The sequence below is a fragment of the Erithacus rubecula genome (genome assembly GCF_903797595.1).
Source record: "Erithacus rubecula genome assembly, contig: SUPER_Z_unloc_5, whole genome shotgun sequence".
NCBI classification, from domain to species: domain Eukaryota; kingdom Metazoa; phylum Chordata; class Aves; order Passeriformes; family Muscicapidae; genus Erithacus; species Erithacus rubecula.
In genome coordinates, this window is record NW_027635819.1 from 1323567 (window position 1) to 1346854 (window position 23288).

A 23288-nucleotide genomic window follows, 5' to 3' on the forward strand; every position below is an offset into this window, starting at 1 on the left:
TTTACTACAACATTAGGCACATGAAAGCAAAATTCTGCAATCATAATAGCTGGTTCACTTAATGCAGTCTGCTAACAAACAGCAACTGGCTACTTCAAGTTTCTGGTTGTAAAACTCTAGAGAGCATCTAGTAATAATGCAGCTTCATAAATGTTGTATTGGCTCCTTGCTTATTATATGTTTGCCATTGACTATGTATGATCCTTCTGTGGGTAATGTTTGTAGCAGTCTGGCTGGTGATGGGTAAAATTTGCGGGTGTATGCAAAATAGTTGATTTAGAGCCTCCTGTCTTGAAAGGGGAAGATACACTTCATTGTAAGCTGTCCACACAGAAATGATGCACAGAGAAAAGCACTGCTGAGCTGTCTTGGATAATCTCACTATTTCACAGACAGACCAAGTAAATAAAACAGCTCTTTCCTCCAATAACTTCTCTGGTGGAAAACCAGATGCTTTCTATCACATATCTCCATATTTCTCATTAGGCAAATGCTGTAAGAATGTTTTTTTAACATTCTTCAGCCCAAAAATGTTTATTTAAGTTTCTCTAAGGATAGCTATATTCAGACATATTCTGGCTTGTTGTTTTGGTTTTTTTTAAAGTAAATGTGGCTTCTATTTCTCTGACACCCCAAACCTGTGGAGTTTAAATAATACCTTAAATTATGTACCTGGTAAAAGTACAGGTGATTGGGAATTATGGGGGCTTTTTTTTTTGTGTGTGTGTGCGTATGAGGAAGTTTATTTTAAAAAGTAGCAAGAGACTTCTTGCTGGGCTGGAGGATAAAACATACTTATGTTTATGGATGTTTGAAGCAATTTGGAATATGCGATAGATACAGGCTTTGGTCCAAGAGGCACTGAAGGGAGGAATCCATAACCTTTCCTGGTCTTTCTGTTCCTTGAGGAGAGGCTTGTCTGTTTTGAGCTGTGGTGGGCTGTGTGTGGCTCTGTTTCAGCTCTGGCAGCAGGGGATGGGTCGGGTTTGGGGAGCTCGGGCAGCTGGAGCTGGAGAAGCTGGAGCTGTCCCCGCAGGACAAAGGCAGAGCTGCTGATGGGAATCCTTCCTCGCTGCCATTCCCGCCGCAGTGCCACTGGATGGCAGTATTGGATACGCGGTGACACCCGCCTCAGCCTCGCTACGCATCAGCCGGGAGAAAGATTGATAGCAATGCAAATGTATTTATAACCACTAGAGATAGCCACCTTCCACCCCAATTAGCCTTTGAATTGATTTAGTGAGAAAAACATCTATTATGGAATAAAAGTCTTAGTGATTAGTGTTGCATTATTTCACTGCGTTTGAAATAGCTGTAGGTAAGAGGGTCTTACAGGCATCAATAAGCTTTAATATTATAAAGTGCTTTTAGGCTACATCAGAAGCAATTTACAGGTCGATGGTTTGTTTTCTAAGTAAAGTATAACTACAGGTACAATGAGTGTGCTAGGACTCCGTGGCATTCACAAAATCTACCTTATGGAATTTTTCTTCTCATTCTTTTATTTTTAATATGGATTATTTCACTGATCACAAAAATGTGCATATTTCTGTGAGATAAAAAAGTTAAGTATATTTTGAAGCTGTTTGATTTTTCCCTATTTTTCCTTTTTCCCAAATGTAGTTTGCTGCAAAGAACTTGGAGTGAGAGGACTGGTGGTGATTCTTTCTCTGGAGTGTAAATCCTGGTGGTTCATCAGGTACATCCTGACATCTGACTAGTACTGCTAGGAAAGGACACACGAAAGAAGAGAGTCCTCTGCTTCAGCTGAAATTATTACAAGGGGCTGGTATATATAAATTCCTAATTTACATCACATTGAGTTTCAATTACGTGTTAAAAATGTTATTTCTTTGAGAGGCAAAATTTCCCTGGTATTCAACAATACTGCACAGTTTTTGCTGCTCTGCAGCTATGATGTAAATTGGCTTCCTTGCTAAGGAGTACAATGTGAACAAACAGCCTTTGAAAACAGAACTGGAGCGGTAGCTGGGTGCTTCCTGATCCAGATTCTGCACCTCCCACTTCCCCCCGCCCCCCACTGTAAAATCTGTGCAATCTTTGCTTTCTATTTATGTATGCATTTGTGTTTGTATAAAGGATGAGGCTTAATGAAGTCTGTGCAGTCACAGCAGGATAAGCCACTGTGAGATCAGATGTGGCCCTGTGCTGTGTCTGAGAGTAAGACCTTCGAGTCTTACTCTCCTCATTGTTCCTCAGTCCATCTTTATTTAATATATAGCTTATGTGGGTAATATGGTACTTTCAAAATATACTGTTAGCAGTTTTATTATTTTGGGAAAAATTGTATGTTGTTGTGGTTTTTATGACAATAGAAAAATACTTTTCTCAATCCAGAACACTGGTTTTGAGGGCTCATACCACAAAGACCACCTTCCCTCCACTCCCCACAGCAGCTATCGTGACTATTTCAAAGCCTTGTCAGAAATTTACCTGAATTCTTAATCAGTGCTTGCATCCAGATGGCTGAATGTTTTTGTTTATGCTGAACAAAGATACCTTTCCTGGTATAAAGTTTTAAATACATTTTATATGTTTGTATTTATAGTTTGCTTTCCAACATTTAAACAAAGAGTATGGAGACAAAGGAAAATGATAAAAGGAGAGCAATGTTAGCAATCTTTGCCAAGAATATCTTTGAATGCACAACAGGATTGAAAGGCTTAAAATCTAGAATACCTATAAATTTGGAAAAAAACCCAAACTAATCAAAATGAATAATTCTACTTTTAGTTTCTTTTGTAACCCTGTTTTGGGTATCTACAATGCACTGGAGCAATGATACCAGATAATGCAATGATATCCCACTTAGTCATGGTGAAGCATGCTTGACAATCAATCAAAAATCAGCTGGAAGCAAAATCTCCTGAAGGCAGGCTAGATCTGAAGGGATTTGTCCTTATTTGTGTGTACATAAGTGCGAGATATTCAAGCTTTCAAAATAAATGGCATGCATGAAAACTACACTGGGATTTAAAATATATATTGTACATTCTGCAAAAATTTGCTCTTGTGTATCTCCAATTCTAAAGAAACAAGCAGTCTGATAAAAATAGGATCCAGGGAGCTAATATTGGCATTGATTTTTAATTTACACAAAAGTTATTGCAAATATATATCAGTGTCAATTAAAGCAGTTTCACTGCTTACAACATATAGGAAATCAAATTCCGTAATTACATTTGCCATGTGGATGGTAGCACTGTTTCCAAGGTTCAAAGGTTACTGACAATTAGCATAAGATTTAAAATTAAATTACGCTAAATATTTTTTATTATAATTGCTTGAAAATTTGATGGGAGAGTATGAATGTTTAAATGTAAAGAATATATTCTAGCAGCAAACCTCAGTTGTCTTTTTTTTCCCCCTAAGGTTTTCATTTTCAGATGTTTAATTTTGTATTTGTTTAATAGAAAATAGTCTATGTTCCACCTAGGTAACCAAATAGAGCTTATTTACTACAAAGAAAACACTTTATGCAATGTTTGTAGTAGTCTGGGAACATGACACTGTAGATAAGATTAATAAAAAGGCAAAGGTAATAATCTGGAGCTGGTTAAATATTTCAATGGACAACAGCAAAAAAAGTCAGTTCAGTCATAACTGCAGGATATTATTTGTGTTTGTTAGACTTTATGGTCTTATACTTCCCAACAGAAATTTTTAGCTCAATTTCTTCTCCAATTGTATTATATTTCTAGTGGTTTTAAAAATGTGTGTATGTGAGTTCTAAGTTTAGTGGATGTTTTTCTAAGGAAGAAAATTTTAAATGTGGAAGGTCTTTCTGCGAGGATTTAATTTTAAAGCAAGTATTATGGTAGCAGAAAGCAGACTTGAAGAAGAGACACTGCTTCAATTTTCTCCGTAGGCACAATTTAAATGCTTATAAAATGGTTTCTGCAGCAATTAATGACATGACACCAGGAGTATGACACTGGGGAACCCTGGCTGATCTTTGTCTTGTGCTCTGATTGGCAATCTCAGATGTGCTAAGAAGACCTGCACAGCCAGCTGAATATGGGATCTCTCCCTTTATATAGCAGTGGAAAAGAAGTGGAATAGACTTGGGCCTATTGTTGGAAAGCATTGCTAATGCTTCTTTAAATAAGGGCAGGCTGTCAGCTGTGCTCAGAGATGTGGTGGTTCAGCCACTTGTGGTCTGTGAAAATGCTCCTTGATGCTAATGCTCTCTTTGATTGCTGTCTCATGTCCGAGGGATTGGGAGATGTTACAGTCTGTGGTATTACCCATGTGTGGCTTGAAGTTCCTTATGTCAAGTGAAAAACAGGGATATGGCTGGAAGTTACTTAGTTTAAAATTAGCCTAAATAAAATGCCAGTTTTCAGAAAATGGAAATCTACAGAAGTTCACTTGAGTGAAGTTTTCAGACTGTATGTAAGACTGTAAAAATATATTTCATATCCAAAATTTTGACAGAGGCAGAAATATCACAGAAAATTAAAACCTTGGATTTATCTAAATGTTGTTTTTTTTCATTTGTAACAGGTGAGAGTATTATGAGAGATATTATAAAATATATGCAATATTTTACTTATGCAAGATGTAAGAAGACTTTGGTTAAAACTTGCATATTAATCTTTACCATGTTATGGAACATAAGAAAACATGCCTTGAACTGAAGAACAAGGCAACACAACATTGTCTAAGTTACAGTGCTACATATTTCTAGGGATATGCATAAGGAAAGTATTAGTGGATTCTGTAAGAAATAATCTGCACTTTACAAACAAGGTTAGTGTTCAAGAGGCTGTGTGAGGAGAAATTCTGACATTAAGAGAACACAGGTGAAAAAATAAAATGCTTTTAGTCCAAGTTATTATATTAATGAGAAACCAAACTGTTTTTCAATTTCTGCTTAAAGACAAAATGCACATTATTTAGGGAACATGGTATTTTTCTATTTCCTATACAGGAAAGAAGGATTATTTGTACTAAGTATTTGGGGATCAGCAGTAACTGAGTTTGAAGCAAAGGCAAAGAAGCTTTCAAGAAACACTAGGAAATTGCAAGGTGGTAATGACACTGTGCATGAAGATTAGTTTGAGGTAACATCAAGACTGGAGTCCAAAATTTGCAAAGATTTTTTCTGTTAAAACTATGTTAACTTTCATTCTAAAATTACAAAACCAAAATTTTAGAGTTTTGTGTATACTGATTTCTGAAAAGTAAATCAATTGCAGATGCAGATAATAGGCATATGAATTTTATATGAATTACTTGAATTGCTAGAGCATGTCACATTAGAAGTTGTGTCAAATGTGTGCATACCCTACTACTGTGTGAAAAAAAAAGTTTCAAAATTCACTAACACTTTACAAACTGTAAACTTTATAAAAGCAAATATCATGGAAGATGTTATTATTTTTTTTCTGCGTGACAGAAGATGTAGGGAAAAACACATGTTCAGTCACCAGCCTGAGGGAGACTGCAATTTTACACACCTTGGAAGAAAGATGGGTTTGAGAAGAACAATGCAGAGGTCCTTCAAAGACTTAAGGACCTAAGATGATTGAAACAGAGACTGGGGGGTTTTTTTGTTTGCTTGGTTGTTTTTTTGTTATTTATGGTTACTGTGTATTCTTTTACCTGGGAGAGAAGTAAAGTTATTTTTTGGTTTAGATGATCGTATTTAATCAGCATCTTGCTGTATCTCTTGAGAAACACAATTCACAGTTGCCCTCTCTTGCCCCTTTCCTTTAGTATCTAAAACTTTTTCTCTTTTATTATGATAAATGCTTTTATTTATCAGCTCTGTTGTGAATTTTCTTTAATGACCAGAGGCAGTACCTCGTCTGAAATTAGATGGATGTCTTAAATCCACACAGACACCTAGTTTTTTTCATCTGAAAACACTGAAACATACTCTAAATAAGAAAACTGAATGTTTATGCTGGGCCAACAGTCCCAGGAAATTTGATGAAATTTACTATTGTAGTTGGTATTTATATAGCCAAAAATATATTTTTTCTCTATTTGTATTTTTTATAGCAAAAGTAGTATACATCTTCTTGATTTTCCTCTGAGGAATATTTTTTAGAACAAAGGAAAAAAAAAACCTAGATTTTACATCAGGCTTAAAAGAGTTTGAATTTCTAGAATTAGAATGCACTGAAAGAGCATGGAAGAGCAACATTGAGGATTTAACACCTCCCCTTTAAGCTATACCTATTTTTGAGAACTGGAAAAAGTTAGTTTACACCTAATACACAATTAAGGTAAACAAATTAAATCTCTGCAATATTTATGCACTTTATTTTAAGTAAAGAATGTACAGATAAGGATGTACAGATTCTTTAGATATTTGCTTTTGTAGGCTTACTGTTTAAGCACTGAGGCAGAAGAAAACATTTGTTTTATTAGAGTGTTTTTCTACTGTGAGAAGTAAAGAATAGTAAGGAAAAAATGGATGTAGAAACAAGATGGCTTTTTTTTTTTTTTTTTTCCTGGTGCAGACAGGCTAGCACTGTAATGCATTCCAAAGATCTGTTGACTCCTTGTCAACTCCTAACTTAAACTTTTTCGGTTGATGTGGCTTTTTACTGCACAAGTTCAAAATTCCTGGTAGATGGCTTGCCATGTTTCAAAGATCTCTTAGAAATAGCAACTGAAATAAAGGGGGAAAAACTTTGTATTTGTGTTTATCTTTGGGTTATCTTAAACGCAATAACAATCTGATGTACTTCATTGTTGAGAGTGTTTAGGAAGTGGTTTATAGCTGACAGGAATTCACGTGGTGTCACTGGACTGTCACATTGTTGGCATTCTCAGAGGACTCACTGTGTAAGATCAATACAGTGATTAAAAAAAGGTTAAAATGAATGATGGTAATTCCTAGGATAAATTCCACTAGATCAGGCTTTGAGCAACTTGGTCTAGTGGGAGGTGTTCCTCCTTGTGGCAAGGGGGGTTCAAACATTTATGATGATCTTGGAGGGCCCTTCCAGCCCAAATGAGATTTCTGACTGAGCAGGAAGATGATGATGCACCTCAGTGTTGGATATGTTTCTTAAAGGCAGGAGATTCTGCAAGCAGATTTTATATCAGAGCCCTTTCTGATAATTTTTGTACCTTATGGGTATGAAAAGGACTTCCTCAGTAGCAAGTATTTTCCAGGAATAATTTATCCAGTGGTAGAAATCTTATAAACTTAGGTCAAGCAGGAATAACTGATCCCCATTTGTGCATGTTTTGGCTTTCAGGCTTTGTGTTTGAATTTTTCATATACTTTTAGGTCTGTAAAGTAGTACACTATGTACTACTTGTATAGTCTGAAATGTTTTGGACCTTGTTATAAAGCAGGTATCAGGAGATGCATCTGTTCACCTCTATGGGCATGAGAGACGACCTTGGGGGTTCCAGCTGCTTTGTGTTGCCCAAGGCCACAGATAAACATCGTGGAATAGAAGCACAGCACAATATGGCAATTGTATGACGTTTTATGACATGCAGATAAACGTTAAGCAGTCCTTTTCCCAACTATTATCTGTACTTACAAGCTATGCCATCCCCGTTTTATAGATAGGAAACCAAAGCTGTTAGAGATTAAATCTCTGTAATTCTCTGATGTCGGCCCCACTTTGAGTAAACACTGCTTGAATCTAAAGCTTCAGCCAGCAGCTCTGCCACCTAGGTCACAGGATAATTTGTGTTTTAGTGGCAATATTAACAGGTACAATGGCATATTGTAAATGCACTGTAAAAAATGCTTATTTGAATGAAACACTGTAGCTCATTTCTGTTTCTTTCTTTCTTTCTTGAAAACCATTTTACTTTGGATCCCTGGCTAATTAATTGATTAATTAATTAATTAAAGTGCCACTCTCACTATTACTGTTTAAAGGCTAGTTAGCCATAGCCTTCTTAACATGTTGAATAAGACATAGTAATGAGTTAATTTTCTTTTAGTTTTGTTTTGAACTGGCTCTTCCAATTTGTGGAAATATAGAATTTGTTACCATGGTAACTTTAAGACTTCAAGGCTGGTGGGAAGAAGACTGGTAGGTGTATGATTTAGATTATACTTGCTGGGTTTTATTGTGTTTTAAATGTGTTTAAGTTGGAACAATTTACAGTAGTGAGATTTGGAAGGCCTGACTGTAATATTTTGCTAAAGTATTTGCTATTCACAGGTAGAAAAAATTCCAATGAAAATTTGACTCAGACTAGATTTGGTGGGGTTCTTGACAGTTTTGGTTTTTTTAAATGAAGAGAACTTATTAAGCAATAATTGCATTTGTGTACTGAAATGTTATTTGTGTGCTGCTACTTCAGAAAATAAATCACCATTTATTTTAGGAAAATGGAACTTGTTATGAATAAATATTGAACTTGAGGCTTAATTAAATATCTTGTATTTATTGTTATTAGTTTTATAGTTATTTCTTTATTACTAATTAAATTGTCCAAATTACCAAGCCCTGAATATTCTTATACCGTTTCCCCTCAAGGTTAAAGTAGTCTGAAAGAAAATCTTGGAATCTAAAAATAGAGCTGCAGGCCCTCAGTGATTTCAGCATTATTAAATACAAATGTGAACCTGTTTTTGATTGAGCTTAAGCCATGTTTTTTATATAATGTGAGTATGGTTACTATCTTCTTATACTTATTTTCTTCTCTTGTAGGCATTTTTAATACAAAACCCATGTAGTGGTCATCAAGATCATGCATATATGTGTATCCACCTAGTCTTCAAGGCAGGCTTCAGTTCATCTTCATTCAGGGAACACCTTACATCTCTAGTATTTTAATGCTTAAAAAATGATGGGCGATTTCCAGAGATGACAGGGATTTAAGGTTCAAAAACTTAAGGAACCCATGACGTACCTGGACTATTGATTATTTTCATTATTCTTAATGTAAAAGATTTTCTCTGACTGAACAACTTGATCAGACCTAAACACAGCATCTGAACTGTTGTAGCAGGAGAAATGTTTGTTTTTCTGTAGCTTACTTTTCTTTGGTTAAACTAATTTATAATGGTTTTCTTTAGCTTTCATAAGAAAAAGCTTGTAGTTAAATGCATCTGTTTGTGGTTTGGAAAACATTTATTCATAAAACCGAAAGCCTTGTGAAGAGTAAGAAAACATAACATATAAAGATTTTGGAAGAGAAATCATTCTGCTGAGGAGGATTTGGCATTGCCTGAAGTTAATGAGTCATGCAATTTTACTTCTAATTTTGTTTGGATCCTCTCCATAGAATATCTTTGCTTTCCCAGGTTTTTGCGGTCATGAATATGCATTTGAATCTACAGAATGGATACCAAATCAGTCTACTTGCTACTGAAACATACCAGATTAGGACAACTAATAGACAACTACTTAGATAGGATTAAATATGCCTAATTGTAGGCTTTGGTGGGTCGATCTTGGCTGGATGACAAGTGCTCACCAAAGCTGCTCTATCACTCTGCTCCTCAGCTGAACAGGGGAGAGAAAACACAACCAAAGGTTTATGAGTTCAAATAAGAACAGGGAGAGGTCACTCACAATTGCTATCATGGCCAAAACAGACTGGACCTGGAGTAAATTAATTTATTGCCCAACAGTACAGAGTGGAATAACAAGAAGTAAAACTGAAACTCCAAGCAGCTTCCCACCACCTCTCCCTTGTTCCTCAGGTCAGCTTCATTCACCTCACTTTACCTCCTCCACCCCAACAGTGGAGGGGAACAGGGGGATGGGCTGTTCCTGTTCATCACACACTGTCTCTGCTGCTCCTTCCATCATATCAACTAAACCAATGCACTGAGAGCCATGTCCAGTCTTCTTTTAAACACTTCCAGGGACAGTGACCCCAGTACCTCCTTGGGCAGACCATTCCAATGCCCAGCCACTCTTTTCTTTATGGAATTTTTCCTGATCTCTAGCCTAGAATTTCCCTGGTGCAACTTAAGACTGTGTCCTCTCCTGCAGTCACTGATTGCCTGAAAGGACAGTAGAAAGATATCAGGTATGGAAGTGAAATTTGATATTATGTAATTTGGAAAGAAATGTAATAAGTCTTTAATTGCTTGAGGGTTTTTTTGTTGCATATCAGAAACATCAATGACGTTCTTTTAAGTTTTGTCCAAATTCCTTAGACTTGAGAAACACTTATTACTGTAAATGTGTGATGTGCTATCCTCTTTGCTCTTAGAGGAATAAAGATAGTTCACCATAATATTGTAGGCTGTGTGTCAACATCAGTAGGTCTCTGAAACAGATCTCTTAATTTTCAGTATCTCTCAATCCAGTGTTATTTCTACTCTATTTCTTTCCTTTTTCCCCTACTGTCAGTATAGCATAGACTCCTAAGGCTAACTAGTTTTCATTTTACTGTTCAAGCAGATGGAAAAAGCAGCTAAAAGAAATGAATAATTTACTGATGTAACAACAATTAACTGTCAAACTTGATTCCTTTGTGTCATTTGCTTACCCTAGAAGCAAAATACCCATGCAATTAAGAGAAAGGAGGCTGCGACAGAGATGGTTAGTTATAGATGTTTCCAACTTAGTTTCACTTAGTTTTCTGTGAATAATATTATTTTGTGGTTACAAAAAATATTGGTGGATAATGATTTTCAGGTGGATAGTCATATCTTAATTTACTGAACACTTAAGGGAAAGTCAGAAGTGAAAGTCAGTTTAGTTCCAAAGGGGTGGTTTTCTCTTGTTGGTAGGGTTTTAATGGTTGTGGGGCTTTTTGTGCTGATGTTCTATTTTTATTGATAGATTGAATTTCTGGGAGAAAGGAGGCTTCAATATAAGCAGTGGATTCTTTCAAATTGAAAAATATGAAACATGGTAAAAGTTTCTGGGGACCTTACTGTGAATATTCAGTAGCGGGAGCTCTGCCTGTCTGTAAAACCCAGATCTGCTTCCCTGTAAGAGTCTATTGGTTCTTAGGGCCTAAAAGAAGCAAATGTTGACAGCAGTGCTTAAATCAGTATGGTGTTTTTTACTGCAGGCATGTTTTTTTAACTTTGAAGAAGCATAATGGTCATGCTGCTGTATAAGTTTTTTCTGTTCTTGTAATAAATTAGATTTTCCAGGTGAATAGGACTTCAGGCACTCGATTGACAATATTTGCCCAAGATATTATATAAACAAATTGGTATCTTCTTCGAACAATTGAAAAATAAACTCACTTTCTCAATAAAAGCTTGCTGCCAGTAAACACTTCCATGCCATTGTTGCACAAACAGTAATGGATCATGCTGTCCAAGTTTATGTCATGTTGGTGGCAGATGGCACGTAATAAACAACCCGCTGTTTTGATTTCTGCATGCTTTGATTGTTTGTCCAAATGAGCAGTAAGTGTAGCTAATGTTTAGGATCCAAAATATCTTTCCCTGTGAGTGGAGAATGCTTTACTTGCTCTGCTGAAGCAGATATTCTCAATTCTTGTTTTCCTGTCAGAGTTCACAAAACAATGATATTCTTGGAATAGATGCAATATTTGGTTCTCTGACCACCTGACAGTGTATTAGGTATGTATAATAAAGTATTCAGTGTCTCCTGACAAGGCTAGAAGGAAGGATTAAGTCAAGGAGACTTATTTTGCCTAGTCTGCTATTTCACTCTTTTCTCCTTCTTCTTGCTTCCAATAAAATTACCTTTTATTCTTGTTCTTTCTGAAATAATAACCAAATCTATATTTTAAAATGTCTCAGGATTATCCTGACCCATTCTTTTTCTTCTGCTTTATTTCAAAATCAACGAACAGGGAAATTTAATTGTACTATTATTTGACTTCCAGATAAAAAAATTACCTTGTAAAAGCCAATTCCAGTTGGTGCTGATGTGTTTGCTTTTTGAAATATCGAACATATGAATGTTTGATTGCTCAGGATCAGATTGGATGTAATTTCCTTGGCTTCTTTGATCTTTAAAGACAGCAGGAGTCTACCTTTTTAAATGGCACTTGAATATAGGTTGAAAAATGAAAAAGAAAAGTAACATGTGTGAATATCAGGGCAAATTATATCATTATATCCTGAATGGCATGCCTTGGTATTACAATGCTAAGCACAACTCTCTCTGTTCTCAATAAATAGAGTTATTTGATTCAAATATGTGTATAAAAATTGCCATTTGTACGATTTAAGTCATGACCATTTAACTATTGTAATTGGAATTGATTGTCCAAGTCTTCGTAACTCGGTTCCATGGTAACAGTTTGGATATTAGTGTGCTACAATAAAATTGCCATGACTACACTGACTGAAGCCTTGATCTTAAAATGAACTTCACACGAAAACAGGGATTTGCACTGTCTAATCACTGTAATTTTCACACCCTGTTGAAATCAGCGTGCAAAACACTTGGGCATGAAACAGTTAAATCTAAAATACTCTGTTCTACAGTCAGATTAAGGTGTTTTTCAGAATAGTTTTGTAAAAAGTTAAGAAACTTAGTAATGGCTAAATTGAACACTGAGCTAGTGTTTGTAATGAGTAACAACTGAGAACCAAACAGAGCAAACCTTTTCTCCTAATATGAATGAGCAGGATTTCTGAAATCCATAGATTACCACAGACTGTAGATGGCCATTGATCGAGCCACCACCATAGCAAAATATGCACTTCCAGTTCTTTCCTAAGGTGCTACCACAGGGTGTGGAGTCCTCAGAGATCTCCCTTTCTGACATTCAGTCCAATTTTGCCTAAGAAGGTGAGAGATTAGTTAAAGATGAATGAATATACAAAAATCAGGTAATTAGAATCTAAAAGGAGCCTTTCAAAGTAGCACTTGGGAGGGTTTCTAAAGGAGACAGTTACTGTCTGAAATGTTGGCTTACCACTTCTTGCTGGTGTCAGCATTTGATATAGGCAATGGTATATGATAAACCCTGAAGATGGAACAGGATAAAAATTTAAGCAATCATTAAATATATATATGATTAGCAATAGTTGGTTACTTAGGCCAAGTTATCTTTGCCTAGATTAATGCAAGCACAATGACCATGGGCTGTGAGGTACAAGAGTTAAGCTGTAGAGGCAAGGATTGGATGAAACAGCTTCAGTGTGAAATTAACAAAAAGATTATTTTTTTGGGGGTCTGTCTTGGTTTAGAACATGACAGGTCTGCATCTGACTACGTTATATAGGTATTGGACATCTTTTGAGACAGGAGAGATCCAGCTTTTAGGAGAGTGGTGCTTCAAAAAGCATTGTTGAGCAGCCTGAGAATGAAGAGATTTGATTCTTCCAAAAGGAAAGCTCCCAATGGTAAGAGCTTTGGTTGGAGGAGTAGGACTGGTAGAAGGTAGAGGGGATGTGTGTGTGTGTGTGTGTGTGTTCTATATTTGTGATTGTGATGTTATGATGCACAATTCAGTGTGGTGTTAAGCAAAAATAAGTGAGCTAATCAAAGTCCTGAAAATTTGATAACTGCATCAATAGTGTTTAATCACTACTGTTGAGCCAGTTAATCATTCTTCTCAGAGTGAATACAATTACTGCAAACTGAGCTACTTTCTCTGCCTACCAGCATTCTCTGCCTTGTAGGTATATACTCATATACCTGGTCAGGTATATCAGTATACTTTTGCATGGTATATACTGGCATGAAAGACTGCATGCCCTTGATAATGAGAAAAAGATCTTGTCATGGGAATAAGAATTGAGAACATAAACTATTGAGCTGAAGAAAGATTCTCCCACCCCATCATGCACAGCCCTTTAAGAGGAGGTTAAGAGAATATTAAGAGAGACTCCTAAAGAGGTTATACGTATGTTTCAGAAAATTGATTTAATTTCTGTTTCCTGGCTATTTAATTCTAATGCAAGAGTCCTGCAAGTTTTGACTGAAATAATATCCTTTAAATTTAATCTCTGCAATTTATGAGCTTGTTAGACAGAGGCACTTTCCTGAAAATTTCCAATCTGACTCAAGTCAGAGTTACTATTTGAAGTAATGGTATTGCATATGAAATAATACTTTTAGATGTCCCAAAGCCTCAGAAGCTTTAAGTGACTTGCTAGAAGAATGTCTTGTTGGCTGGTGTAGAGCTGCTTGTAATACTTTTAGATTTCCTGTCGAGTTATAGCTTATACCATGTAGAACATATAGAACATATAGAAGAGGAGAATGAAAAAAAAATTTCTTTCAGAAGTAGTTGGTGAATGATGACAAGCTGATAACAATTGCCACTGTTTCCCAAAATAAAGTTTCTTTAAAACCTTGTTTTTTCATCATTTTGTGGAAAACACCATTGTCTTTGAGGCATTCAAATTAATTTTTCTGACTATCAACACAACAAAGTGCTTGCCAGGCTTAACATCAAGTCAAGACATTAACTGTAAATAAAAGGGAATATTTGCAAGTAAAAGCCCCCAACACTTAACAACATTAAGTGAGATTGTGCATGGTATTAAATCTCATTGCCCTATTATGTTGAAGTCAAACTTAAGTGATTTTCTCTGTTCAAGAAAACATAAGGGGCTGTTATTAAAAAAGGCTGCAATCTTTCTGCATTATAGACTTACACTTTGCAAGTGGGTCAAATCAGAGATCAAACTCTGCTTTTCCCTTTGCTGGGTTGCCATCAGGCAAGTCTTTATGCTTAGATCACAGGAAAGGGAAGAGGTAGTCATCTGCACCTAAGAGCTTCTCATGGGGTTTGTATCCATTGCCATTCTTTGCCAGCTGAACAGAGCTCACACAGCCTTTACTGACAAAACCCTTTTCCCAATTCAAGGGGTAAGAACACAGATTAATGCAAGAGAAAGAATTTTTTTTGAAATAAGATCAGCTAGGTGTCCCATAAACAGGGATCCTTTAACTTTCATGTTGAGAGCTGAGATTAATATCTACCCATCTGCTTAACTTTAACTTTGGAAAGTTATGTTTGGGCCTAATTATTTTCTCTATCTGCTCCAAAATAAGATGAAATTTATGCAGCCAGATATACTTTGTTAACTCAAAGCTTTTTTACTTTTTTGGCCTAGCTGATCAAAAGTGATAGGAAGAACTCAATGAAAAGCTGACCTCGACCTTTCAAAGTCAAGGCCTCCTTATCCTCCTATCACAAGTTATAAGCATTTTGCAGAGAGGAGGGAGGATTCCTTTTGAAGCAAGAGGAAACAATTTGTCAAGATGATTTCCAGAAGTCCTCTTAGTTTAGCACAACACTTTGACAACAGCATGGTCAGTAACAGTGCCTTGCCAAGTGACTCTGCATTTACTATAGTTGAAAATGAATGACAAATTATGGAAATTAGTAATGCAAAACCTGATGTCTACAGTGCATAAATATATTTCTTCTCAAGATAAAATAGGATGTGAATATAGAATGCAAAACTAGCTCAAGCTGAATATAAACATGTAAATATTTAGTTTAGAAAGAGAAGCAACAAGAAGGTTTAGCAAGGAATGGAAAATCAAGCATTGCTTCATATCATTCTATACATTCATATTTGTGAATGTAAACACTTTTAGTGCTGGATCATTTTACAGTGATTTTCTTTTTAATTTTTAGTCCTTTATTTTATCAGTATTTCCATCACAGGAAAGTCTGATTCAAATCTTGTCAGCAATTTTTTTCAAATAACAGGTTTGACAACTCAATTTTCACGTTGCTGATTTACTTTAAGAACTTTCAAATCACCAAAGTATATTTCTTATTCCTGTGTTTGTTTTGACCCATATTTTCGTTGTCAAAATGCAAGCAGATTCACAGTCTTAGTTACATTTCAACACAGTAATTGCTAAATCATTTAGGAAGGAGGAAATAAAAAAGTCCCATAAGCAGTTGTTATTATGCATGTGTATTTTTAATATCTGATTTTCAGCATAACCTTAGATTACAATGCAGGTTAAATTTCCCTTGCTGATTTGTAAGTATAATGTAAACTCTAGGCTCAGCTAATGATATTGCAACATAAAACTGTTCTGTTGCAAAGTAAAGACCTTGCTTAGCACTGCAAAGCTCTGGGTTCATTTCAATGTGATCATTCAGGCGCTATGGAGGGATTATGCTTTTATTGTATTTTGTTTCATGAATACATGAATGAATAATAAGTTCAACAAACAAGAGTTCCCTACTGGCTATCTCAAAGAAATCATTTTGCAACACGTTATGAATTTCAATCAATCATCCTCAACAGTCCTTGTCCTGCTGAGGTCTGTGCATTAACAAAGTCAGCATTTTGGAACTGTTGTAAATAGCTGGAGATCTGATCAGAATGTCCAAGATCAGGAAGCTGAAAAGGAGTGTTAGAGAGAAAGCATCCTGTGTATATTGCATAGTTTTTTTGTACCTACTTTTCCACACTTTACAAGCATTGATTGTGTTGTAGTTGCATATCCAGGACATGTGCTTGTTCTGTGTGACTTCTCTTTCAATGAGCCATTTTTCTAAGAACTAAGAAAGTGATGAAAAACCACAAATACATATAAATGTATACAGATACATGTAAGCTTGTGATTCAGAAAAAGCAGGATGAAAATGCGCAAGAATGTTGATTGTGTTTGAAAGAGTACTCTTTTATTCCATCTCTCTGAAAATTTATCTGTTTATAAGGTAAGGGTAAAATAATAATTAATTAATTGTGATAGGAAGAATAAGCATACTGATAAGAAGGTCAGAACTTTGCAATATTTGCATGTAGGATGGCATCAATATCAAATTATCATATCTGTTTTGTTTATATCTTTTACAATAACTACTAAAATAAATAACACAGTACCTGATAACACAGTACAATATATGCCTTATTCCTGGGGCTAGGTGTCCTGTGGATGCATCAATTAAGAATTGAAAAAACCCAGCGTTTTTAAGATTTATGAAAGGAGAGATGGGGAAAAACAAAGATTCATCCTGATGGAATCCACACTCTAGTATGATGCATTTAATTCTGTGTCTTGTGCCAACTTCATCCTATCTCTTTTTCTGAGAGGGATGAAGTTTTTCTCTCTCTTTATTCTCTGTACTTCCTTCTGCCTTTCCTTTCTGAGGTTATTACTGAAGTATATTTTTCTTGATGTTTGTTGTTATTTTAAAAGAACAAAACCTACTTGCACATCATAATTTTGCTTAAACTATGTATTTGAACACTTCTGTAACTATTCTTAAAAAAAAAAACCTTGCTGTGTAAGTACCAGGTTGTAACTCTGGAACTTGAAAATGATGGTTTAGCCTTCACAGTTGTCATAGACAATCTATGCCAACAAGATATTTGGCAGCTTGCTGCTGTTTACAGGTTGTTTGCTCTCCTTAGCTAGTAAGTACTGCTCTTCTCTTATTTTACTAAGGAGTGAGTGTGGGCCACAGATCTGTTCTTTAAACACTTTTATAGAATCATATAATTTGGAAAATACTTCCAAGGTCATTGAGCCCAATGGTTAACCCACCACTACCAAGTCCAACGCTAAGCTAAGTGCCATATTTACATGTCTTCTAAATTGCCTTCAGAGATGATGATTCCCTGGAATCATCAGCTTGTTAAATGGTTTGAGAACCCTTTCAGTTAAGAATTTTTTCCTAATATGCAATCTAAACCTATCCTGGAGACACTTGAGGCTGTTTCCTCTTGTCCTGTCAGCTGTTATTTGGGAAACATGGCTGAACTCCACCTCACTACAATCTCCTGTCAGGCAGTTGTAGAGAGCAAAAACTTAACCAGCTCCATTGCTCTGGATTCACTTGAATATCTGAATGTCCTCCTTGTCACAAGGGGCCCAGAACTGAACACAAGACTTGAGGGGTGCTCTCACCAGTGCCCAGTACAAGGGTATGGTCACTGTCCTGCTCCTGCTGGCCACACTGTTGCTGATCCAGGCCAGGATGCTCTTGGCTTCCTTGGCCACCTGGGCACAGCTGGCTCATGTTCAGCCACTGGTGACCAGCAGCACCAGATCATTTTCTACCAGGCAGATTTTCAGCCATTCTGAGCACTGTCTGGGGTTGTTGTGACCCAAGTGCAGGATCTGGTATTTCACCTTGTTGAACCTCATCCATTTGCCCTCAGACATCAATCCAGCCTGTCTAGATCCCTCTGAAGAGCCTTCCTGCCTTCCAGCAGATCAACATTCCATCCCAACCTACTGTAACCTCCAAACTGACAGAGGGGGCACTCCATTCTCTCATCCAAATCATGGATAAAGATATTGCCCAATACCGAGCAACACAACCCTTGATCAGCTGCCAATGGGATGTGGCACCACTCACCTCCACTCTCTGGGCACAGCCACACTGCCAGGTTTCACCCAGTGCACCTGTCCAAGCCATGAGCAGCCAGTTTCTGCAGGAGAGTGCTGTGGGAAGTGAAGTCAAAGGAATCAGCAAAGCCCAAGTATACACACCCATAGTCTGCCATCCACAGCCTTTCTGTCATCCATTAAATGAGTCACCTTGCCACAGAGGGAGGTGAATTTGGGCAATCATGACCCACCTTTCATAAACCACTGCTGGCTTATCCTTATCCTCTGGTTGCCCTGTTATGCTGCATAATGGCACTTAAGGTGTCTGCTCTGGGATCTTCCCTAGCACTTGGGTCAGGTTGTCAGGTAAGATTTATCTCTCCTTGTAGGTGGAGGTCGTGTTTGCTATCCTCCCCCCTCTAAGTGAGTTGGCAAGCTACACCAGTACCCCTTAAGTAGAAGAAGTCACTTAAACTGGATGGTGAAAATGTTGGCTTTATTTTTAGGCTGTATAACACTTTTGTGTGAATGTCAAGAATGGAACTTCACATGAAGACTGTCTTACCCTTATAAATACTAATCTAAGCTCCACCAACAATACTCTTGTTCACATTTAAGTAGCAAGCCATGAAGATGGCCTTAAGATCAAATTCTAAAATTCTCGTTCTTACGTGTAAATGCTGCTAGCTTTTTTAGTTCCTTTGTCTCATCTTAGGCAGTTTAAAAACATGTGAGTGTTTCCTTGGAAATGATCTGGCAGACAAAGCATGTAAACCCAATGTTTTGGATGTACATGTTTGGAGCTGCACTGAAGTATTTGCAAAGTGGTCCTTGCAGGTGATACTGTCATATTGTCTGAACAATGAGTAGTGTGTTCGTCCTTCTGATATGGCTTCTATTTTCTTCTTACTTATGTTGTAGAGTTGATGTTTTGGTACCTACTTGGCCGAGAGCATTATGGAAAAAAACATCATTTACTGATACACTGACTAAATTTATCTTGTCAAAATTGTCAAATCCTCTTCAAAGTGATTGTCACCACCTCTTTGATTCAGCACTATGTTCCATATACAGGTACAGTTCATGTAAATGGTGTCAGATAATGCTTTTTTTCCCCCTCTGCCATTTAACTTCAAAATATCTACTTTGGCTTGATTAGTGATCAGCCAATTTTATGAGTTGGCCTTATTTCACGTTCTCATAAAGTTTGTCACCTATGTCAATCCCCTTAATTGTAGAAAAAGCCCGTACATTCTTCAATATTTTTGGGAGCTGTTTGTAATTTTATTGTTATCCTTTTTGGAATATATTGATGTCACGGTGTGACTTGGGTTTGCCAATTTTAAAATATTGAATTTCTTTTAGAGATAGGATTTAGGAGTAGAGACAAGGCAGGCTAAAAACTTAAAAGGGTGTAAGCAGAAATTTATTAATAACACAAGCCAAAAAAAACCTGAATTCAGAGTAAGATTCCTAGATTGTTCCCTCCTCCCCTTTCCTTCATTCCACATTCCTTAACAACATAAGAATTACTTCAGTTCAAGTTTACTTAGGAGAGAAAAGTTCCTTTTTTAGTTATGGCTTAGGGGATGTCTTCACCCTCACAATCTACATCCGCCTGGGAAAATATTGCAGATTATGACTCTCCTCCCATTTTTTCAGGCCTTCCAGAGCTGTGCTATGAATTTTGTTACACACTTGGAGTACCACTTTTAAAGGCAAGCTGCTGAAAAACAATTCTCTTCATCTTCGTCTCTACCCAATGTCTCTGTTCATATTCCAGTGACAGAACAGAGCTCCACTTCCTCGAGGCAAAAAGTCTTCTCAAGCACTCATCCTCCCCAAGTGTGTTTCACAGTTTAAAGGAATTTTAGTGAAGTCATAATCCCCTTAGAGCCTACAAAAAAGGTTTTCAGCTACTTATCAGTTGCATCTTTTCAATCTCTTCCCACCAGGACCTTTATCTTCATTCTGCTTACCTCCGTAGTCTCCATGCTTTATTTCTTCTCATTCAGGGGAGCTCAGGAGATCGAGAACCTTATCCAGGCATTGTAAAGAGTTTAAATTGTATCGAGATTGTTTAGAAGCCATGCGGGGAGCTGGAGGCCTCTTGTCTCAGAATGGTGTGGGGAGGGGGAAGGGAGAGCCTTTGGTGGCTCCCTGACCCACCCCCGCTCTCGGCCAGGCCACGTGGAGAGTCGAGCCAGGCCGGGCTGAGCTGAGCTGAGCCGAGCGCCACAGGGACGAGCCGGGGCCGAGCCGGGGCCGCCCGGGGCCTTGCGGTCAGAGGGGGCCGGGGGCTGGGGCCATGCAGCCGAACCACCGCCCCGCCGAGCCAAACCGGGGCTGGGCTGGGCCCCCCGCGCAGCCGGGGCCGGGGTGCCGGGCCGGGCCCCCCGCCGAGCCCGGAGCTGGACAGGGGGCCGGTGCCCCGGCCAGATACCACCGCACCTCCCGGCAGCCGGAAGCCAAAAGAGAGATAGTTAGCTTGATCTGCGGCGACTTGTGAAAACGAAATAACCTCCAATTGGTTTCCCGAGCTGTCCATCACCAAATCAGGTCTCTGATTGGTCTCTGCAGCTCACAGGGGAAGCCCCCGGATGCTGCACTGCCCCTCTGTTCCCGGCCTCGTGGAGCTTTCCCTGAGGGGAACCCACCTCCCTCCCCAGCACCTGAAACCAACACAATTGACCAAAACAGGTAAATTATATCCATTTCTGCATTGTTACTGCCAGAACACATTAATCATTATAATAGGATTTTCTTCAAAGGATGTCCTTCCCTTTGGTCATTTCTTAGCCTTGTTTACTGATAAACTCCTCTGTTCAAGAATAATGTAGAAAGACCATTTCTTCCCACTAGAGGACAAAGCTGATATGTGCTGGTAGGTTATAAACTTAGGTGTTACAAAAAACTGCACACATGCCCACTGGGTGCACTGTGATTTTAACCTCATTAGAAAAACCTTTTCCTCAATTTTACAAAGCTGTATAACTCCATAGTACTGGAGGAAGAGAATTATGGGGTACATTATCTGTATAGAGAATTATGGGGTACATTACATATTTTTCTTCTATGTAGACCATCTACAAGGAATCACATATTGACACTTGTTAGTCCTTTTTAAAGCACTAGCTAGTCACATAAGTCCTTGAAGAGCTGGCCCCTTCTCTCTGTAAAAACTTAATTTCTCCCAGAATATTTCAGAGAGTTCCATCATGTACTTTGAGATTTGAACATCTTCTTGGCACATGGATTAATACTGCCTATGTTTACTTTTTCTGTCTAACAGAATAGAATCAGAGAATGGTTTGGATTGAAAGGAATGTAAAGATCATCTTGTAACAAACTCCTTGCCATAGAAAGGGACACCTTGCACTAGATCAGGATGCTCAAAGCCCATCCAACCTAGCCTTGAACACACCATGGATGGGACAGCCACAATTGCTCTAGCAATATGTTTCCCACCAACCTCATGGTCAAGAATTTATTAGTGATATCTAATATGAACCTCTTCTGGGAGTAGGTTTAAAATAATTTAAACCAAGAATGGTTTAAAATACTTCTTTCTAGTCTTGTCACCATATGCCCTTGCAAAAGGTTTCTCCCCACCTTTCCTGTAAATTCCCTCCTGGAAGGCCACAATTTACTCACCCTGAAGCCTTCTCTTCTCTAGGCTGAATGATGTCTGTTCACTCTGCCTTTCCTCATAGCAGAAGTTCTCCATCCCTCTGATCTGGGCCTCCTCTGGGGTCACTCAAACAGGTCAATGCCTTTCCTCTGCTGGGGACCCCAGAACTGTACAGGACCCTCGAGGAGGAGTCTCACCAGAGCAGAACAGGGCAGAGCAGAGGGGCAGAATCCCCTCCCTCCCCTGCCCACGCTGCTCTGGATGCAGCCCAGGACACGTTTGGCTTTCTGTTCTGTGAGTGCTCATGGCTGGGTCATGTCCAGCCTCTCACCCACCAGCACCCCCAGTCCTTCAGCAGGACAGTATCTTGCACTTGGCCTTATTAAACCAAATGAACTTCCCTTGGACCCACTTTTTTTCCAGGTCCCTCTGCATGGTATCTCTTCAGGAGTGTCACTGCACCACTCAGCTTGGTGTCATCTGCAAATCTGCTGGGGGTGCACTCTACCCCTTTGTCTATGTCATTAGTGAAGATATTAAATAACACTGATCTCAGTACAGACCCCTGAGGGCACCACTTGCCACTGATGTCCACTGGGACTCTGAGCCATTGACCACCACCCTCTGGAGGTGACTATTGTCCAAGTCTCCCAGGGTATCCCATTTACTGTCTACTTGAAGAGATGGAAGTGTGTTTTGCTAAAGTTCAGGGATATATCTTTACTTGACCTATAACCTTGAGGACTGCAAATTCCACCTGTCATCACTGCAGGCCAGGCTGCCTCCAATGTTGATGTCCCTAGTTAGCTCACACTGCTGACCAACAGATCTAGAAACACATCCCTTCTGCTAGGGCTGTGTACTCAGAAGATATCCTCCATGGAATCCAGGACTGGATTGCCTAGTCTTTGCCATGGTAATGTCTCAGTACCTTATGTAAAACTAACTGCATTGTGCTGCTGTATTGAAGAGGTCTCAGCCTTGTGGGTGTGCCACTGAATGCAACAAGAGCATCAGTTTTATATGGAGGAGGAAGGAGCTGAGAAAAAAGGAGGTTAAACTACTCTCAGAAAGAAATCTGTAATAAAATTGTTTAAACTGGAGAAAATTCTTCCTGAATAGGACAATCTCACAGCCCAAATATACTTCAAAATGTTTTTCCTTAGAAAAAGGAACCAAATACTTGTTAGCTATAGGCTCCCCTTTTAATCACTTGATATAACAATTGCTCCTGGATAATGCCCTGGTGGATTGATGCAGATGACTCCTTTTTTGCAAGGTACACAGGGTATACTGTACTAATTTAGTAGCATGGGGTTAATTAGATAAAAATGCCTTTGTGCACTGATCATTTTTTAAGTCATCTTCAGGTTCAATGAATTGCATATTTGTTTGTTTTTGTGGCTTGAGAAATCTGTCTATGCTTTTTCATATCTGAAATGGTTCATACTAAAGCTTTCATAATACCCTTCAGTTTCTGTGTTAAATTG

At 38.0% G+C, this 23288-nt stretch overlaps 1 protein-coding gene across 1 annotated transcript in view; it reads right to left on the reverse strand.

Moving 5' to 3' along the window:
• The window catches only part of LOC306815006 (serine/threonine-protein kinase PAK 3-like), a gene marked incomplete at its 5' end in the record, with an annotated part of 37006 nt that extends 16291 nt beyond the window's left edge, over positions 1 to 20715 (reverse strand). The window contains one exon of the mRNA XM_079331575.1: positions 20337 to 20715. Within this exon, the coding sequence (XP_079187701.1) occupies positions 20337 to 20715 (379 nt within the window). The remainder of the gene's footprint in view (positions 1 to 20336) is intronic.
• Positions 20716 to 23288: the final 2573 nt, after the last annotated feature.